Source organism: Cygnus olor, chromosome 3, assembly GCF_009769625.2.
Source record: "Cygnus olor isolate bCygOlo1 chromosome 3, bCygOlo1.pri.v2, whole genome shotgun sequence".
Classification (NCBI taxonomy): Eukaryota; Metazoa; Chordata; class Aves; order Anseriformes; family Anatidae; genus Cygnus; species Cygnus olor.
In genome coordinates, this window is record NC_049171.1 from 32,135,956 (window position 1) to 32,156,891 (window position 20,936).

A 20,936-nucleotide genomic window follows, 5' to 3' on the forward strand; every position below is an offset into this window, starting at 1 on the left:
TAAATTATGAATGTGAATATATTTAATCCTTCTGTGCATGTCTTCCACTCATCCATGACCAAGGACTGAACCATTTTGATTAAAAATTTATGTTTATTCAGCTTCCTGTCTGCAAGACATATACTGTACATTTAAATGCGTTACAGGAGTTCTGCCTTTTCTAGCTCTCCTGCTTGCATTTCAGCCAAGAAACCCATCTCATATTCCACATAAATAAATGTCATCTGGACACAAATGTTTACAAAGTCAGTCTTCAAAATCCACACAGCTATTCAGAAACAGAAATTATGTACAATGACATTAAATATTTACACACACACACACAAAAAAGAAAAATAAAGCATAGCAGAGATTGTATTAAAGGTAATTCCAGTTAATTCAGTGCCTGTAAATTAAGACATTATGGGAGACATGGTCCAATTCATTTAAATTCCTAAATTGCTCGTTTTGTAGTGGACATCTAGGCTATCATCCCTAAATTGTCATGACACTTAAAAGGAATAGTTCTAGAGACTGCTGAAGAGTACAGTGTGCCAGTTCATGTATATTTTAACTATATGGAGCTCCAAAAAGAACTGAGAAAATTAAGTTTGATTTCTTCCTCTTCCCACTGAGAGCAACAGAAACAATAGAAAATGTGAAACATTCCCATCCACTTAGGACTAAGTCAACTTCAAAGGGCAGTGACACTGAAGTCAACCTCTCCTTGCATATAGTTGTCTGGTAATTCAAGCCCTTACATGTGATGTGGGTTGTTGGTTCTGCTCATCATGGTGGGAGTTAAGTCAGGAGAGACCCCTGTGAATTTCGTAATGGCGTGTCCTGGGTAAGAGCACACTCCACTTATGCACCTCAAGGTGAAATAGTGTAAGGTGGGAATACAGAATATCAGAACATCTCATCTAAATGTCTTGTAGTCTGCAGCACAAGGCTGATTTTTGCTGGAAGCAACAATACTTTTTTTTTTTTTTTTTTTTAATATCTTAGAAAAAATAATAAACCCCAGTAGGAAACATAGATTGGAGAGCTTCTTTCTGTTTTTTTGAGTCTCAGTTTTGTATGATGTGAACTAAGCTCTAGGTAACACACTGATAAATGTAGCAAATCCTCTTGTGACAACCTTGTTGGCAGGTAGGCTTCTGGATCTGCTTGTGTATGGATCTGTATAAAAACTGCATTTATTTTTTAATTAAAATTAATTTTAAATTAGTAAACATGGTGGCAACATGAAGAAATAATACCCAATGAACCACTGCCCCACTGTTCCATAAATCTTGGCCCGGGATATTATATAAAAAGAACTGACTTAAGAGAGTGAGGTAGGTAGAGAGGATAGTCAGTCAGCAAGGCTACTTTTTTTTGTTTGTTTGTTTTATATTTTATATTAATTTTCTGAGTGCACCTTTTTTTTCCCTCTTTTTACCCATTTTTGTATCATACACTCTGCTTTAAAACAAAATCCCATTCAATGCTCTCTTCTGTTCTGTTTAATAGAAGCCAGGAGTTTCTTTTTTGTACTGTAATGTACTTGGATGAGAGGGCCAGGTTTTTAGCTGTAGCAATGTTCTTGTGAACTACTTGCATGTGTTTCCTAGTAGTGTATTAAATAAGTATATAATTGTTGCACTAATGGCATTTTGGAAGTTTTAATACCTTTGGTTTGATGTTCACTTCCAATTTAAACTTAGGCACAAGACAGACATCTATTTGTAAAAAATATGTTTTCTTGATCATTTATTAAGAAATCCTCTTTCTGCAACAAATTTAGATGCTTAGCAAGCTGCATAAGATAACCAGCCTGGCCTTTTTGTATCTCTAAGTTTTTCTTTTAGCCTCTGTGAAGACTAAATTGACAATAGATTTGCCTATGGACAATTTATGTTTTGTTAAAAAAGTAATGTGAAAACTAATCTGGCTATATATTTATGCTTGATATAATGTCTGGTTTATGGCATGAAAACTCACAAATATATGATCATCCAGGTTGTTGGAGGAAAAATGACAGAATTAGGACGACTTGGTGCCTTCATTACCAAAGTGAAAAAAGGTAGCTTGGCCGATGTGGTGGGGCATCTCAGAGCAGGTAAATCAATCAGTTACATACAAAATATATTGTCTTGTAATTATAGCTTCTTGTAATGCACCTGCTAATTCATGTTAACATCACTCATGTGGTATGCTAATATTTTGTAAATATAAAAAAATACTTCAGTGTCACTGTGGAATGCTACAGTTGCCTACATTTCTCTTTTATTATTAACTCCAATGGCTTGAATATGTGAACAAAATACAAGACACTCCTATCAGTACTGAAGTGTCAGGCTTGAATGTCACTGGTGCATTTTTGCTTGGTATCTCAGGAGCTGCTTGTTACACTCTATAGAAGCAACATAAGCATACTATAAAACTAATTCATTGTGTCAAACAAAACTCACTACAGTTATTTTACTCACACTACATTGTCACCTGAAGGGTGATACATTGTCTATACAATAGACACTATTATTACTTCTTTCAGTATGAATTGTTACAAGTAAAAATGGGAAAGAGCCCAAGAAAATGATCCTAAAGTATATAGTGTATATAAGATTTATATAGTGCACTTGCAAATAAGTGGCTGCACTGTTGACACTTTTCAAGCTTTATTTCTAAATGAAGCAAGAACTATGCATGGCAGTCAGTTTTCTAAATTACTTTTTAGTGGTTTATATTTTATCACAGTCCTAAACAACTGCTTTCCAAGTGCTTCCTTAGCAAACAAAATTCTATACAACACCTTCTTAGGAATCCAGAAACTCTGATGAAAACTTTTTTGAATTTAGGATAATTGCATGAAGCAAATAATAATAAGGAAGTAGAAATGTCTTGGCATTTGTTACTTATTTTTTCAAGTTGATAAATCCGGTGTTGATAGCACTACTTATTAAAATTGTTTATAGATATTAACTGCAGATTATAATTATAGAAAATTACATTCACTTCACTAGTCTTGAAATGTCTTGGCTGAAATGTCTCATTTTTAATGTCTGGACTAGGTTAGTTTTTAAGTCAAAGCTGTTTTAAAACTCTGAACAATATTTTTAGGGTCAAAATAAATTCAGAGTGGCTAAGCAGAAGTACGTAGTTTTGCCCATGTTTTCTATTCATTTTATTGTATAGGACTAGAACACACACAAAAAAGGCATGGATGAGTCCATTCTGCCAGGAAAACACATTTTTTCACCTTTCTCAAAAGCCTTCAGAATTTGTGTAGTTCATAAATTTCTAAGTAATTACACAAACCTCATAAATTTTGCCAAAGACAAATATGAAGTTTGGCATCAGGAACAGAATAACCCTACGCAACAATAAGCACTAGGGACAAACCAGCTACAAAACAGCTTGACAGAAAAGCATCTGGATGTGCTAGAGGACAGTCAGTGGAACACAAGTCAGAAATACGTCCTTGCAAGAAAGCATGCCAAGCATGTACAGGACTGTATTAGCAGGACTGTAGCCAGCTGGTGGAGGTTGTTGCCCTCTATTCTGTGCTTATGAGGTTGTATCTGGAGTATTGCGTCCAGTTTGGGCTCCTCTATACAAGAAGGAGATTGACAAACTGGACCAGGCTGGGCAGAGGAAGTTGGAGTCTGAAGTCTATGGCGTACAAGAAGAAGCTGAGAGGACTGGGTTTGTTCAAACTGGTGAAGAGAAGATGATGGGAAGGGTTTAATTCCATTTTTTACCTGGCTAATGGGAGGTAATAAGGACAAAGAGCCAGACTGTTCTCAGAGGTGTACAGTGATCACACAGGAAGCAACATACACAAATTGGAACGAAGATTTGGATTGTGAAAACTTTTCTTTTTGGTGAGAATAGCATGGTCCTGGAACAGGTTGCCCAGAGGAGTTGTTGGGTATGCTTCCTTGGAGATACTCAAATCTCAGCTGGTCAAGTCTCTGAGCAGCCTGGTCTATGCTTTGAAGTTGGTCCTACTTCAAGCAAGGGTTGGAACTAGCTGACCTCCAGAAATGTCTTCCAATCTGAGGTATATTTTAGAATTAAATATAAGAAAATTGAGAGACGTGCAGCATAATTCTGGAAATCTGGTATCTCTGCATCAAGAGGTGGGGGTGGAATGCAGGATGCATTAACATTAGTATCTAGAGGCTTGTTATTAGTATCTAGAGGCCTGGTATATACTTGCAGAAGTGACTCCACAAAAGTGCAGGTGTCATGTATGTTCTGTCAGCTAGCTTTGTCCAGATATCTTGGTTATCCTAAACATCTACGTTGTAAGGAGTCTAACAGCCCCTGGACTGACTGACTTGCAACTCTGAGCTACTGCAGTGGGACTTAGGACCAGGGAGCTCGTCTCACCTGAATCTGGAGCAGTGGATCACAGGATCACAGAGGACCTCTGGAGATGGCTAGTCCAACACCACTGCTTGAGGAGGGCCAGCTAGAGCAGGTTGCCTTGGGCTGTGTCAAGCTGGGTTTTGCATTATGTCCAAATTTTGAATACCTGGATGGTGTTTTCTTGTTCCATGCCTTCAAAATATGATCAATTGGTTGCTGTGTAAATTAAGTTTAAATCATGTGATTTTTAGTGTTGCAAATCTATCTGTCTCTGTTGGTTTTTGCTGTTAAGTTATAACTATTGGAAAGCTGGCCAGACCTTGCTCCTTTGAATGCCTGAGGTGTTTTTGTAAATTAAGCAAATTATCTGTGAAGAAATGAGATTTTATTTTAGGGGAAAAAAAATCATCTTAGTTTATAATAGCTGTTAGCATTCGAATACAACCAGAATTTCAGAAGAAATTGACTGTGGTTTTATGGAGTTATATGGATTTTATTTTTTTTTAAATTCCTAGTAAATCTATTCATATATATTTACTTACATTCCCCCCTAGGCAAGATTATGTAATGAATATACAAAGTATTTAAATCAGTTTCAGCTAAACAACATAGTAGAAAATTAAACTTACCTCAGCAAGCATTGATTAAGTCTTTCATTAGGAAGCCCTTATGTTTTAAAGAATGACAAAATGCTTTGAAAGCTAGTGGGATCTTTTGTGGAGTCCTTTCTTAAAATACCAAAACAGGGGCTGTTCACGAAAACAGAATGACAATCATTGAACATAAACATAAGTTGTAGCTCTGTGTTTTGGTAGTTAGGAGTTCAGTTAGGATAGTTTTCCTTGGTTTATTAACAAGCACAAGTTTTACCATTTGACTTAGATCTCAGACAGGAGCAAAGCCAGCAGCTGAAGGATTGTTACTGACTGACAAACACAAAATCGTTGTCAATAAAGAAAATAAATTTATTTGTGGCATCAGATAATGGTTGCAGGGTTCTGACTGCTGCATAAGATGGGATATGAGAGTGTAAACTTTACCTTATGGTTCCTTCAGTTTAGTTGTTTATCTTTCTTTAGAAATTATAATTAAAGACTATTATCTTTTTATAATAATGTCAAAGTGCAATGCAACGTACATACTATCAAAATTGTGGAAATGGCAAGCTGAAAAGTCATCTAAATGACTTTCACATCGTCTTTGTTTTCTTTCCCCCCCTAACATCCTCAGAAGGTAGTGACTCATTCCCTGCTTTTATTTTTGGTTCATTGGATACAGACAGTGAAGACTCTCCTTTTCATTGAGAAATCAAAATGCACGGTATACATATAAATTGTAATGAAAAACCATGATTTTTAAAGGTTTAATATTAGAAGTTTATATTTTTCAGGTTTTGAAGATTAACCCTTTTATTGTTTATTTTCAAAGTTTATTATTGCTAGCTAATAAAAGGTCTTTTAAAGAGACTCTAATTTCATAGCACAGTAACAGGTGCTGTATTATCTCTGAAGTACATAATAAGTTTGTACAAGTGGTTTCCTTAATATGGTTTTGTGTACAAATTGTGAAAGGAGCCTTGATAGTCTCAAAAAACATTTTTGATTTTCAGCACAGTTTTTAAATTCATTTTGAGCAATGTAACTTAGCTATATAGTTTTCATAAATGTTTTGTGCTTGTTCGCAAAATAATATTGAAATTAAATAAAATTCTCTTTAAATTCAAGGGGATGAAGTTCTAGAATGGAATGGCAAACCCTTGCCTGGAGCTACAAATGAAGAAGTTTACAACATTATTTTGGAATCAAAGTCAGAACCTCAAGTTGAAATTATTGTTTCAAGGCCTATTGGGTAAGGCTAAAGACTTGCTTCTTAATCACAGTTATTATTTCTACTAATGGGACTTTTAAAGGGACTATTTGTGAGTTCATTATTTTTATCTCTTTTATCTCTTAACAATGCAATATGATTCACTTTCTGTTATTGAAATCCTGTACATTCCATTTTTCATTGCCTATAACAACCTTGGATCTGTACAATGATATAAAAAATATATCAATATAAATGTGTAGAGTTTTGTTTGTTTGTTTTTGTTTTCTTTTGTTTTATGGTCAAGTACTAACAAGGTTTTTGCCAAATGGCAAAGGAAGAGTTAGTATTTATGTTTATGATGAATTAAAGAAGGTTTCTTTCTGGACACCATGTGTTGATCCTGCATGTGAGTAAAATCTGTTTGTCAGGCTCTTAGATTCATTACATCAGAATAACTTACACACACATTCAGGAGCAGAAGGAAACATGAGCAAACATTGAACATTACAAGATCTGAAATATGTCAATGCTAGTAGGATTTTAAACAGCCTTTCTTTAAAAAGGAAAACAAAACCATTTTAATTGAAATGACTATTTAGTTTTAAATTATCAGAATCAAAAGCAGAAACAAAAATGCCTTCACATTAATGAATGTAATTTATTTTTTCAAAAATTAGCATTAATGTTTTATATTTAGAACGTTTTTTTGTTATAAATCCAGGTTTGGGGGTTAGTGATAACAATTCTTATATTCTTGATTTATGAAGTAAGCATTGCAAGGATCATAAAATCTGTTTGAATTGGTGAAGTGAGTGGGGTTGGCCCTGTATTTGTCACAACTGATTTGCACAATTGTTTATTCTGCACTCATCCTTGAACATTGGGACTGTTTCGAGCGATCTTACAGGACTGAATATGAATCACATAATGTAAATTCAAACTTAGATTGCAGAAATGTGTGACATGGTTAATGATAAAAAGTGACTCTTGGCTAGTTAAAAAAAAAAAACTTTGAAAGGTTCAAATCTATCTGTAGTTTGTCACCTCCCCAGAGGTCGTGCACTCACTGTATGTCTCTAAATGCAAGTATCCTGTAGTTAGATGGTAAACTGGTTCCTCATTATGAACGCATAATTATTTCATTTTGAATGTGCTAGATTTCATCCAAATTATAATTTTTGTGTCTCAATATGGTAAGTTCTTAGTTTGAGAAACAGAAAGCACGATTCTTTTTCTTTCTGACTAAAACATTCTCCTCTTACATTTATTTTACGTCAACTTTTGATGTTTGGTTTTGTATATACTGTGCAAGTGTAGCTATATTTTGCAAATGAGCTCTTCCTTTTTAACGACAATTGCTATTAAAAGTACTTAAATGAAATTAACATTTGTTGCTAATTTCAGCTGTGAGTTTGACCTTTTAATGGAAAATGAGAGCTTGATGCAATAAAAGTGGTTGTTTAGGTCTAAAATTAACATCGAGATGGAGACTGTGGGGGAGTAGAAACCTTATTTTACATTCTTTAGTCACAGATAGGAGATATTCCTGACTGAAAACTTCAAATTCTGTCCATCATCATCGTAATTAAAAATAAAATGCTGTAAGGAGATTTTTGGAAGTCTGTTTTTTATGTTTAAATCAGCAGAAAATAAGTATGTTGATTATTGGACCTGACTTGAACTTTCAATTGAATGAAAACCTGAAAAGTGATTTGTACAACTGATATAAAAAGAAAGTGCTACAATGACATTTTAAACAGTGAGCTTTAGATATCAGTATATTTGCAAATGTCATGTATCTTTAGACTTTGAAGGTAACTTGATTATTTAAAACGATTTATGAATTCTATAAATATAATAGCTTAAAAAATGATGTAAAAAATGAACATATTCCAGTAATGTACACTTGAAGAAAAATCCAGAGAAAATACCACAACTGTTGTACCGACTGAGACACAGAATATGAAGGGCATTCAAAAACAAAGACAGCTTCTAAATTTGAGCAGTGAATTTTACACTAAAAAAGCGCACCTGGACATGGGACTGATAAAATGTAATGTTTTGCTTTAGATGACCCATACATGTTTCTTTCTGGACATAAGCAAAAACAGAGCACGTTAGACTACACCTTTATTTTGAGACAAATGGAGACTTGGCATGGAGGTGTTTACATGCTATAATAACGCAGTCCTTGCAGACCTGTGTCCTGACTGGATTTTTTTTTTTTTGTGGGAAGAGCAAATAAATATCTCAAAGGGGCTAGAGCAAGCAGATTTGAAATTTAAAGATAACTCCTTTCTCCAGTAGTAATGAGATAAAGTTGTGTTGTTTTATATCAGATTGGGATTTACCCATCTCTCATCTAAAAAGAATAACAAAAAAAAAATGTTTTACAACGAAGAAAATCCTGATGTTAGTTAACAGCAACAAAAAAAAGTACTCCACATGACTTTCTTGTTTGTTTGTTTTGATTATAATCTATGTGGATTGTGTTGTATGATGGGAAATGGCTTGCTTTGGACAGCAGATTACCTTTTTTTTTTTCCTCCTAGCTTCTTCTTGTCCTGTTATCCAAACTATATGGTCATTTCAAATTCATGATAGTGAATTTTACTGAATCCAACAAATGTAGTATAGCAAAGTTTTGTGTCTACTTAGGTGCTGACTGGCAAACTAGATGCTTGATAAGGCATTAAGTGGTAATCCATTACACCTAAAATTCCTGTGAGGGAATAGGTTCCCGAAAGACCTGAAAAATGATATTTTGTCTGCATAATTTAAGTGTTTTCATCTTTCAGTATTAATAATGCAAGTAATGTACCAGCACATTTAATGGTCTCTTTTTAAAAAGTCCTAGCATATTAGGTCTAAAAAGCCCAAATTTGACACGGTTTGGCTTGAGTGAATAATAGGACTGTGAGGCACAAATTAGACAGCTGCAAGTTACAAAATTGATGTCTAAACAATTTGCTCAGGCTTGTAAATTTGGATTTCTGTGTCTATCAGCAAATGTAATTTTGAGTAATGGATAATTGTAGGATGTTTATTAGAGAAAAATGTGAAAAATGTAACACAATTAGCAGATGAAGGCATAACAACAATAAACAGTACAACCGCAATAGTACCGTAAAAACTCCATAGAAACTAATTGATATTAATGCTGATGATTGCAAACACAGGGTAGGTAAGAAACCTATAAAAAGTAGAATTAATGGATTGGGCATCTAAAAACGAGGGGGAAAATGACCTATAAATATGCATACAATATGTTAATAGCCTCTTACAAGGTAGCATAGAAAACCCTCTGGCTGTACGCTGTTTGGGGAAGAAGCCTGGCATGGTAGCTAACTCGCTGTCTCTTGTGTGTTCCAGTGAGCTCATATGGCATAGTGCAGGTAAAACTTTTTTTTTTTTTTTTTTGTCTGTGTTTTCCTTGTCAGGTGGTATTTATATTTGCTTGGATTTCCACAGATAATATTGCCAAAAGTGTTGTTTCTCCAGTGTGATTCAACTGCTCTGTGCTTGGGCTCTAGGTCTTTGCAAGGAGGTTGAATCTCCATAACAAGCCAGGCAATGCTAAATGTCAGACAGTTGCTCAAGTAATATAACTAGTGCAAACTGCAGATTGACGTACAGGTTCTGATGGGAAGGAGCAGTTTTGGAAATTGGAGGATGAACATCAGAAACAGGTACTCAGTAAACTTTGTAGGTTATAGGAGGTGAGCAACCTAAGGAAGTGTGGGCTACAACAGCCTTTGAATTTGGTTCATTTTAAGAGATTAAGCTATTGACTATATTCCTCAGAACTTAAATCTGTGCCAGTGTATTGCAAAAGAGTGATCCTCACAAACCATAGATTTGCAGGCAGCAATCTTAACCTAAGTTGGATTTGATTTAGGTATTCATAGAGGTGTGGAAGGATCAGATACAAGATATGCATATATAACATCACATAAGACTACAAAAATCTTTGTGTTTCAAGGTAAAGATAAAAAGATGAAATTTGAGGTCAGCAGCTCTTTACCAGAATGTTTCTGACATAACTTTTCTGACGTTTGCATTGCTCTGGTAGAGGACTAAAATTCTGTTCTGATATTAAAGAAGTGATTGTGCTAGTTCTTACTTTTTTTTTTTTTTTTTTTTTTTTTTTTTTTACCATTTGCTTTGAGTAGTCCAGCTTTGGATATTTTAAATCATGAGATTTGCTGCAATCCAAAAATAAAAGTAGGCTAGATAAGACTGATTTGGTTACTTAATATGCTTTGGATTATAGTTTCTCTTCAGAATTTTCTTTAATTAAAATGATAACATTCAAAAGTAAAATACCATTAATGTATTTGATTGACTTGAATACACCAGGCACAATATAAAATAACTAATATAGTATTTAAGAAATATGTAATATTTAAGAAATGATTGTGAAAACTAGACTATTGAATTTGTAAGAAGTTCACATACGGATAGAAGTACAGTTTTGAGTTATTTCGTATACATTTTGAAGTCATTAGGAGAAAGCAGAACTGTTACAAACCTTGTTAGAATACACTGCCACTAGTTTGGTGATCTATATTGCATACTCTACTTATTTGCTTTTTATGTCTTGTAATTCTATGTGTAGCTATCTTTAAACAAGATAAATATATTTGACATCCTTTTAAGGAAATGAATATTTCCTAGCAATGCTTAAAAAAAAATTACAAAAGCTCTTGTACTAGTTTAGTGATTTCCTGAGTCAATGAGCTTTAATGTGGGCATGAATAGTGAATAGGGTGGGTGGGAAAATGGTCAAATAACATTTCAGTCACAAACAATGCATTTAGTCTGGAGTCGAAATTTATGTTCTAGTTTCCACTGTTCTGTGAGTTTGTCATAAAAATTATAAGGAGTTCAGAAAAATACATTAAAACATTGCACTTTCATTTTTTTCCTGTCTGTTGAGTAAAGTTTTAGAAAAAATTTTATTATTTTTGTCACTTACCTTTACCTGGTGAGGACTTCAGTATAGCCATCTCTATGTGAGGGAAATACTATTGACTGTTTTTTTCTTCTTTTTCTTTTTTCTTTTTTTTTATAATGGTGTAGCATCTTCATTCTAGTAGCTGTTTTTTCCTGAATTGTGTGGATCTGATTCTCATGCTTATTCATTATTAGTGTCCTCTGTGTTAGGCTTTTAGTGTGAAAGTGCTTTACTGTAAATGTAAATAAATTCTTAAGTGCTTAAATATACGTAATTAATATTTGGGGCTTATTTGTAGCTTTTTTTCCCCCTAATGTATTGTGGACAATACAGAAGGAAAATGGAAATAAAATGCATTTTGATGTCTTTCTTCACCCACCCAGGTGTGTAGGATGCACTTTCTGTTTTGAAACATCCCTTGCACGTATGAGCCCTCATCTAAATATCCTAAATGTGATGTTATTACAAGCAGTGCTATACTGCAGAAGAGATTGTGATATTTTCCTGTGCTAGAATAAGAACAAACCTAATGCCATATTGAACAGAAAGATCAGTTTGAATACGCTAAGAAGTCTGCACAACAGTTCTGCACAACATGTCATGTGCTTGTTTGTGAGGTAGTACTATGCCATGTCAAGAACAAATAATGCAGTTGTATTTCCATGAGTTTGAGGAAACCACAGTACTCCTTACTTACAAAGTCAAGGGAAAGAGAAGAGTGTCTTTGTTAGTGATGTGAGATGCAAGCTAAAGCAAAATGTTAACTGGGAGCTGAAATAACCTTTGTTAAATTGTGTGCAACAGAAATTTAAAATGCAGAACATGAAAAATAAATTGAAGACCAGTTGATTGGACATTGTTACCTTCCTTTTCTGACTTAAGTGTCTGTTTCTTTTTCATAAGTAGCATTTATATGATCTAGGAGTCTTAGTTTTATTGACTTCCAAGTTGGTATGGTAATGTTTCACTGAACCGAAGAATGCCTGAGTGCCTTTAAAAATGCCCAGCTTTGGACTTAAAATCTTTACATGTTCTTCAGAAATATTACTGTAGTTTAAATTTTGTATTTTTTTTGTAGAAATATTTTCAAGTAATCCACTTGAACTTTGTTTTCATTTTTCTGCTCTGTTTTGCTAACATTTGTACAATAACAATCATTTCTTGCTTTTGCAATGTATTTTCTATGATTGCTGGGAACAGGACAGAACAAGGAGCTATCATCATCCAGAATTTGATGGAAGAGTAATTGTGTTGATGTTAAAATTTCTGTAGATGTTTGTGGACTTAACCAGTTTGATTTTGTTTATGCATATGTATTTGTTGGGTGTGTGTATGTTGAAAAAATTCCACACACATTTGTAATATGCTTTCAAGAAATGTATTATTCTTCTGTTTGTTTAACATTGCTAATGTTGTTTGCTTTTTCTTTTTATTATTATAAGACATTTTCATCACTTTCATTCCGTGAACTCCTTGAGGCATTTATATAAAAATTACTAGTGAGTTAATCTATGTCTTTTTTTTTTCCTTTTGTTTTTCCTCCAAAGAATAGTTTAGTGTCAGTAGCTCTACTTTGACCACCCTTCTGTTCATGAAACCTCTCTAGATTTGTTGTTTTTATTATAAAAATATTGTGGAAGCCATCCACAATATTATCATTGTAGTGCTCATCTTGTTACATCTGTAGCTCCTCACTTTGAAGGAAGGAGGAGTTTGCAATGTTAAGGTTTTCATGAGTCCTAGTGGAAAGTAGTGAACTGTATTTAAACACTTCCTCTGTCTTTCCGCATAATCCAGTAGAACACAAAAGAGAACTGTATTTCTAAAAAAGTGTCCTAGAAACATATTTGTTATAGCAGCAGATCCTCTCCCTTGTTCCTAATTACTTTGTGTACGTTCATGTTTTAGTGATATTCCACGGATTCCTGAGAGTTCTCATCCCCCGTTAGAGTCCAGTGAGTACACACTTTGTTTCTTTGCCTGACATGGTCTTGTACAGTCATTTTGGCTATGAATTTTTGGAATGACAAGCACTGGGAGACTGCATTGGCTTCAGGTTTTTATATGACAAAATTCAATGTTTTTCAGTCTTGTGTGTTAAATGTGAAACAATAGAGATTTGATTAAAAGCTACATAGATTTCAAATGTTAGTAGGATTTTATTGTTTTCTCCTATATCTTGTGTTGTTAAGCATACCAGCTTCTGGATGTATAAGCTGTGACCCAAAACAGTCATTTACTTGTCCTAACATAAGAGAGGAAACAGGGGAAAAGGATTGGTGTCAGGACTGGTGTCAGGATTTCACCTCCTGCACCATCCAGCCTAGTCCAGAGATCTTGTTTTCTGTGCCAGAAGACATTCCATAGGTGAAATTTTTGTGTATGATGCTTAAAAAAAAAAAAAAAAAAAAAAAAAAAAAAGAAAGAAAGGAAGGGTGTGCGTGTGTGTCTCTTTTTAGCTCTCCTATTTGAAGTCTGCCAGCTGAAGTGTGTGAAGCCATGAAGGCCATGGCTTCCAGCCCTTTCTCATCTGATTCTTGCCTGAGATGCAATGAGAAATGTTCTCTAGGTCAGGATCCTGCAGGGGCTCCTAGTCCCGTTACACTGCTCCTTGCCTGTCATGAGCTTTTCCTCACTCACGAGGGCTCTGCTTCACTTGTGGAGTGAAGCATGGGCAGGAGTGTCCTCTATGCTTGATGTCTATCTTGCGTATCTTCTTGTCTCTGAATTTAGGCAATTTAGTACCCATCTGAGGCTACTATACAACAAATGTGGGTTTATTCATCAAAAATTTCAACTGTGCAGTTCTGCAAGAGGAGAATATTTTATTTAAAACATCCAATATGGTGTGTCAACGCTAGATGAAGAACACTTTTTAATATATTGTTAGAATAAAACAAAAAATGACAGGTTTAATCTGAGGTAAGAGTAACTAGACTGCCTTTTTCACCACCTTATCTACATCAGCTTAAAATCTTTCTGTATATTAGCACATTAATGCTGTATATAAAGACAAGCTTTATACAGTTCAAAGAAAAATCATTTAATCAATTGCCCAAATTTGCTTTAAAATTTCACATGGAAAGTTCATGTGTTTCTCACATATTTTTAGGTTCAAGTTCTTTTGAATCTCAGAAGATGGAAAGGCCTTCTATTTCTGTTATATCTCCAACCAGCCCTGGAGCCCTAAGGGATGCACCACAAGTCCTACCGGGACAGCTTTCTGTGAGCATATTTGTTTTTTCTTGAGTTAATAATAAACATTTTCAGGTGTTGGTCCCTCAGCCCTCTGACTTCTCAAGGTCTACTGGGAAGTCAAGGGAAATGGCTGTTATTGGTAAAGACTAACATCTTTCAAATGTGTGAGCACGCACTCATTGTAGCCACAGTGGAGGTAAAGAGTTGTTTTAATATACAAGAGTGTGCAGGCATTTATGTTGAGAGGAGCACATGAAAGTGTCCTGCAACTTGTCATTCTGTACCCTCTACATTGAAAAATGTGACTCTGTACCTGCAGATAACAAACATGGTACCACTTTATCTTCTTTATGAGAGCACTTAAAGAGCTATGTATCTGTTAATAGTAGCATCATTCAGTAATACACTTTAATTTAGATGCACATCACCTCCTGGAATTCTATGTAATGCTAATTGAAGCTGTGCTTATTAAAGATACTGTGAGCACATAGACTTCGTTTTGTACATTCTTATTTTTTATATTGATTATATTAATTTTTAATTACAGAGCACACTCAACAATTTTATGTTATGATCCTATTAGGAAATAATTTAACTGCATATTATTGTTTCCATAAGAACATTTGTAAGGTGGCAAATCAGAGCAGACAGATTTCTGCCGTGCTTTACGTTTAGCTGCAGTCAGGGTTTCCTGTTTGAAGTGTAGCTTCTAAAGTGCAGAACTGAGATAGTGCTGACTTAAATGGACTCACATGTACAAGATTATGCAGTGAGTACAATAAACAATGTAAGAATAATCAGGCACCAACATTTTATTCAGCTTTGGTAAATAAAAAGTCCTTGGTGTATGCCAACATCTTTTCCATCTAACTTAATTAAATATTAATGGCTATGCAACAAAATATATCCTAATGTCTCTTGGAAAGATAAATACTACTTTTACATTGTGGTTGATCTAGTTTGTTTGTTTGTTTTTTCCATTTTCAATAATGTTTTCTGGTAACTTGATTCTTGTAGGTGAAACTGTGGTATGACAAAGTGGGACATCAGTTAATAGTAAATGTTCTGCAAGCAATGGATTTACCACCAAGAGTAGATGGACGTCCCAGGAACCCCTATGTAAAAATGTATTTTCTTCCAGACAGAAGGTAGTATTTCAGTTGAGAAAATTATTTTTGTCACTTATTGAATCAACTTTTAAATGAATGTGTATGAATTAGAGAATTCTTTTTAAAAAATTGTTCTATTTAGATTGGTTATAACAAATCACACTTGATATATGCAAGTCAGTATTAAATTAACTCTGTGGATATTTAGATGAATGCAATCCACTACAAATATACACTACAGCAAATACTTCTCTTCTTTAAGCATTATCAGATCGAAAGGAACAAAGCCAATAATTACTGCTGATGAGTAGATGGCATTCTTTTGTAAATTGTTTTTGGAAATAAATCACAAATATTTATGTTTCAGTGATAAGAGTAAAAGGAGGACCAAAACAGTAAAGAAAAGTCTAGAGCCAAAATGGAACCAAACTTTTCTCTACTCGCATGTACATCGTAGAGATTTTAGAGAACGAATGCTTGAAATAACAGTATGGGATCAGCCAAGAGTACAAGAAGAGGAGAGTGAATTTCTTGGAGAGGTGATATATACAATCACATTTCTCCTGAGTTTGTCATTTGTTTTTGAATACATACACATATATATATTAGTGTTTGTGTGTATATTCCTTTAAAATTAAAATCTGATAATTTTTCTTCTAGATTCTTATAGAGCTGGAGACAGCACTTTTAGATGATGAACCACACTGGTATAAGCTACAAACACATGATGAATCTTCACTACCTCTGCCTCAGCCATCACCTTTCATGCCAAGAAGACATGTACATGGTGGAGAAAGCTCTAGCAAAAAATTACAAAGTAGGTCCAAATTCCATTAATGATTTTTAAATTTTAAATTAAAAATGATGGTTATGGTATAATGATAATTAACTTTGTTATACAAGATAAAATCTGTAAATGTAATGAAAACGTATGACAAAAAGGTGTGAATTAAGACATTATGACGTCAGCATGTCACTTGTGATACATAACTTTCAAGTGTATGAAAACTGTTTGAATTGGTTGTTTTCAGTAGCAAAAGAAAATTGGTAAAATATTTGTTTGCATAAATCTCGTTTTAAAAGGAAAGATGAAGTTCATGATTATTAGATACTTTTATAATAATTAAAGGCTTTTTATTTTAAAAAGAAAGACCTTAAAGTCTTGTGAGGTGTAAAACACTTCTCATCAAAAATTAGTTTCAGCCTCTGATATTCTTTTTACGTACACACGCCGTATATACAATCAGATGAGAAGAGTATTTTAGCAGCAAAGTGAAAATATGTAGTTGTATTAGGGAAGTACAGTTGTTCTGGAGAGTCTTATTTCAGGTTTAATAGAATCATAGAATGGCTTGGGTTGGAAGGGACCTTAAAGGCCACCTACTTCTAACCACCTTGCCGTGTGCAGGGATGCCACCCACTGGATCAGGTTGTCCAGGGCCCCATCCAACCTGGCCTTGAACATCTCCAGGGACAGGGTAACCACAGCTTCTCTGGGCAACCTGTGCCGCCAGTGCCTCACCACCCTCTAAGTGAAGAATTTCCTCCTCACCTCTAATCTAAATCTCCCCTCTTTAGATTAACACCATTCCCCCTTGTCCCGTCATTATCTGATTGAGCAAAAAGTCACTCTCCACCTTTTTTATAAGCCCCCTTTAAGTATCAAAAGCTGCAATAAGGTCGTTGTGAAGCCTCCTCTTCTTCAGGTTTGTATGATTCATATTAAAAATAATGAATATGTTGACATACTTGAGTGCTGTAACCTCTCTGTTCATTTAACTTAATTAAAGACTTATTTAAAAACAAGAAGGATGTAGGACATTATTTTAAAATATGCTTCCAAGCTAATTTTCTTCTTTTTCTTAAAAAAAAAACTTTATTAATTCCAGCTAATGCATAGGAAATTGGGGCACATTCAGGAATGAATTACAGAAATGTGACACTGCTGTAATTACCGCAGGAGACTATGTATAGAGATAGCAAACTGAAGGTTAATTTTCATGAGATATTTGAACTTTTCTAATAGCTGACAGAGCTGTTTCCTCTTCTCCTTTCTCACCATATGCTGCCACCTCTCCTTTCCCATTCATCGAGTTGATTCAGCTTATTCAACTCACTGAAATAGCACAAAAGCATCTTGCTTGTTTAGTGAGCTAAAGTAACCTAGTAGAAGAGTACTGAGGAAATGAGGAAAGGAGAAGGGGAGAGGAAGCTGCAGCATCTGTAAGCTGTTGGATTGGCTCAGCTGTTTGGTGAAACTTCTTGGTCACTGCAGTTTAGTTCTCTTCTACTGTTTAGACTTAAATCATCAATTGTAGTGGTACATTAAATGAACATATTTTTATGTTTCATAACACAACCAGATGTTCAGGTATTTGTTTACCTTACTGTTGTGCAGGATCTCGGCCAATCAGTGATAGTGACATCTCAGATTATGATGTTGATGATGGTATTGGAGTTGTTCCTCCAGGTGCGTGGGTGAACAGCATGGTCCTGCTTTCTTCTTTCTTGCTTGATTTTTTTTTTTTCATTCTTTTTGCTTGCTTTTTTGTTTTTGTTTTTACTTTTTCATTATAGCATTGAGGATGCTGGTTTTGCAGAGTGCATTGTGGAAAAAATAGTTTTCCTGATTATTCTATGGTAGCTTTCCTTCTAAAAAATGGTGAATTAAAAGGTTCTGCAATTCATTCACTGTTATTTCTTTTACATATCATTCTTCATATATGAACCACTGGATGGTTCAAACTGTTAAATTGTTTATTGCATAATATTCCAAGCATTATTAAAAATATCAGTTGAACTCAAAAAAAAATATTTTAAAACAGTGATTAAGGTTTCAGCATTGATTGCAAACATTTTTTTATTTTTCTTTTTGCTTGAAACTTAGCTGTAATGCGGTCTCCCATGGTCTTTATTGAGAATGCATGGCTATAGATGAAGATGCATGTAGCATGGCTATATCTTTTACAGTTTTCTTGAGCATTCATGAACTATCATTACCCTAAATGTTCATAAATATCGTTTGTATTGTGATTAGACTTCAGTTCATCATCCTTTTCATATTAAAAATGTTAAGGGTCATTTTGGATGACATATTTTTTTCTACTTCTATTTGACTGTTGTAGCAAGTCAGATGAATAGATTTCCCAATTGTCCCAAACTAACTGAAGAGTCACTATTTCATTGGCAGCACTAAACCAGTTTTTCCCTGGATGTCCCTGATGACAATTGCTGAATTAAATCATGGTGGGATTTAGAAAGTTCTCTATCTTCCTGGTCTGAATTTAAAATAATGTGATAATTTATTCATTATTTAATGACTTAATAATCACCATGATATAATTTTGATGTCTACACAGCCAAATTTTACTTCCTTTGATGTGTTTGGGTTCTTGCCTTACTTTCATACAATTGCACATAAGTTACTAAGAGGGAAATTTGTTCCAATATGTCTGGTAATCGTATTTGATTCAATGAAGTAACTAATCTTGATATTTTTACATCAGCTAGGAGAAAGAACATTTAAAATGAAAATAAATCATAAGTCCTAAAAAGGTGGTATATCTGTGTAGGTTTTCTTACCTTTAGGGTTTCAGCATACGTGTTAAGACCAGGGACTTTTTTTCAGCCGTCAGTTCTTTAAGGTACCCATGTGCCATTTGAAATAAGACATTTTTCATCTGATCGGAGAAATTCAGAAGTGTTTGTCTGAACTCACTGTACTCTATTCTCTGGGTCAGCACTTGAGTAACTACGATTCTGATGGCAAGTTCTTAGGATTGTGTGTGCTCAAGTGTGCTTTTGGAGAATGCATGGTTCCAAACTTTCTCAGAGATCACTGAAGAAAATTGCCAGATTTCATTGGTGGCAATAGAATCTGCAATGCCCTAAGAGTGTCTAAACTGAGACTTGAAGGGCCTGTTGAGGAAACTTCATCCATTTAGGTCAGAAACGTTCTGGCAGCTGATGTGACACAGTACAAAATTGTCTATTCTGATTTTAATGGATGTATTTTTTTGCCAAATGTGAATGGAGAGTTCACCTGTTTGTGATTCCTGTGAGATGTGTTTAAGTGTGGGGTTTTTCTTTACAGATAAGACCTGAATTCTTAAATGGGGGTTTAACTTTATGGAGCAAAGAAAATTTCAGTCATCGACCCCTGATGTGTGACAGAGTAGACAGCACATGAAAATGTATTTTGCAATGAGAGCTGGAAAATGCCACCAGTCCCCTGTCTACCAAATTGCTCAAGAATCTTGGGCAGAAGTTCATAAATGTGCCTAGGCACCTAATTCAAATAAGCATTTCTACCTTTCTATGCAACCTTCCTTAGTTGCTAGAATCTTCTAAGACTGTAGACTTTATTTGCATTGAATGAATACTACAATATCTTCTCCATCCAACAGTCTCCTCTGCTAAATCTAAGTTGCTTAGATTTGCTGTGTTGCAGGGTCCTTACCCCTTCTCTTCTCCTGCCCCCCATAACACGGACCTCCATAGAGCACACTGAAATTCTTGGCTGATCCAGGTTTCCACACATCATTTTCTTGCAAAGTGTGTGTGAATGAATATCCACATTTCCCCATAACGTAGGATGATGAAGCACTCTTCGACCATTTTGGCATTGCCTCTGTTGACTTCAACCATATTAGTCTAGGATTAAGGTACTCCTTCTCAACAAAAATAAGAATATCAAAATTGAGTTTACAACATGGGACTCTAAAAATATTTCTTTTTAAGCCCCTTTTCCTTCCTTTACTATTTCCTTGCCAATGTTGTCTGCTGTTTGTTTATGTAAGATAAATAAGCCCTGTCTTTATTAAAGGTATATTTTTACAGTTGATAATTTATTCTTTGTCTTGAAATGTTCAGAAGAGAATGAAGTTAATTTGCCTTCTTCACAAAGATTATTGCTCAGTTGTTAAAAGACAGACACATAACTACAAAATGTAGAAGCACAAAAGCTCAACTTGATCACCACTGTAAGCTTAAAAAAAAGAATGATGAAGATATTGCGTATTCATGAAGTTACTGCAAATTCTTAAAACTAAAATTTCAAATGTTATACCAATTGCTAAGGCAAATATGGTATTAGCATTTAATAGTAACAAATAAAACTTTTCATGGATGTTTCAGTAGCTGCTAAGAATTCTTCTTTGTAAATGGAAGTAAAGATAGCTGCACCAAAAGTAATGGCTAGTTTATAACTTAAGGATACTTTAAGAAAAAAATACCTTTTCATATCACAAATGTGTCTTATCTTCCAAATAAGTAACTCTTCAGAACAATTTATTCTTCTGTCATAAACTATATAAATGGTTTTACTGTGGTTACCTTCCTGTAGCAGCAGGGTAATATTAGAACAACACCTTGTCTCATCATCAGCATTGTCTTTTTTTAAAAAAAAAATGTTAGTAGTTCTGATATCAAAACATTGTATAGAATCACTTTCATTATCCATGAAGCTTCCATTTTGTGTCACACCTGACAGTTTCCCATGAGCAACTGAGAAACTTCTTCTGCAT

General features: G+C 34.5%; 1 protein-coding gene across 16 annotated transcripts in view; it reads left to right on the forward strand.

Moving 5' to 3' along the window:
- The window catches only part of RIMS1 (regulating synaptic membrane exocytosis 1), a 317,035-nt gene that overhangs the window by 172,366 nt on the left and 123,733 nt on the right, over positions 1–20,936 (forward strand). For all 16 annotated transcript variants that reach the window (XM_040552091.1, XM_040552071.1, XM_040552073.1 and 13 more), the window contains 8 exons: positions 1,984–2,083; positions 6,063–6,186; positions 13,013–13,059; positions 14,217–14,329; positions 15,320–15,450; positions 15,779–15,950; positions 16,072–16,228; positions 17,810–17,881. In XM_040552091.1, the coding sequence (XP_040408025.1) occupies positions 1,984–2,083; positions 6,063–6,186; positions 13,013–13,059; positions 14,217–14,329; positions 15,320–15,450; positions 15,779–15,950; positions 16,072–16,228; positions 17,810–17,881 (916 nt within the window). The remainder of the gene's footprint in view (positions 1–1,983; positions 2,084–6,062; positions 6,187–13,012; positions 13,060–14,216; positions 14,330–15,319; positions 15,451–15,778; positions 15,951–16,071; positions 16,229–17,809; positions 17,882–20,936) is intronic.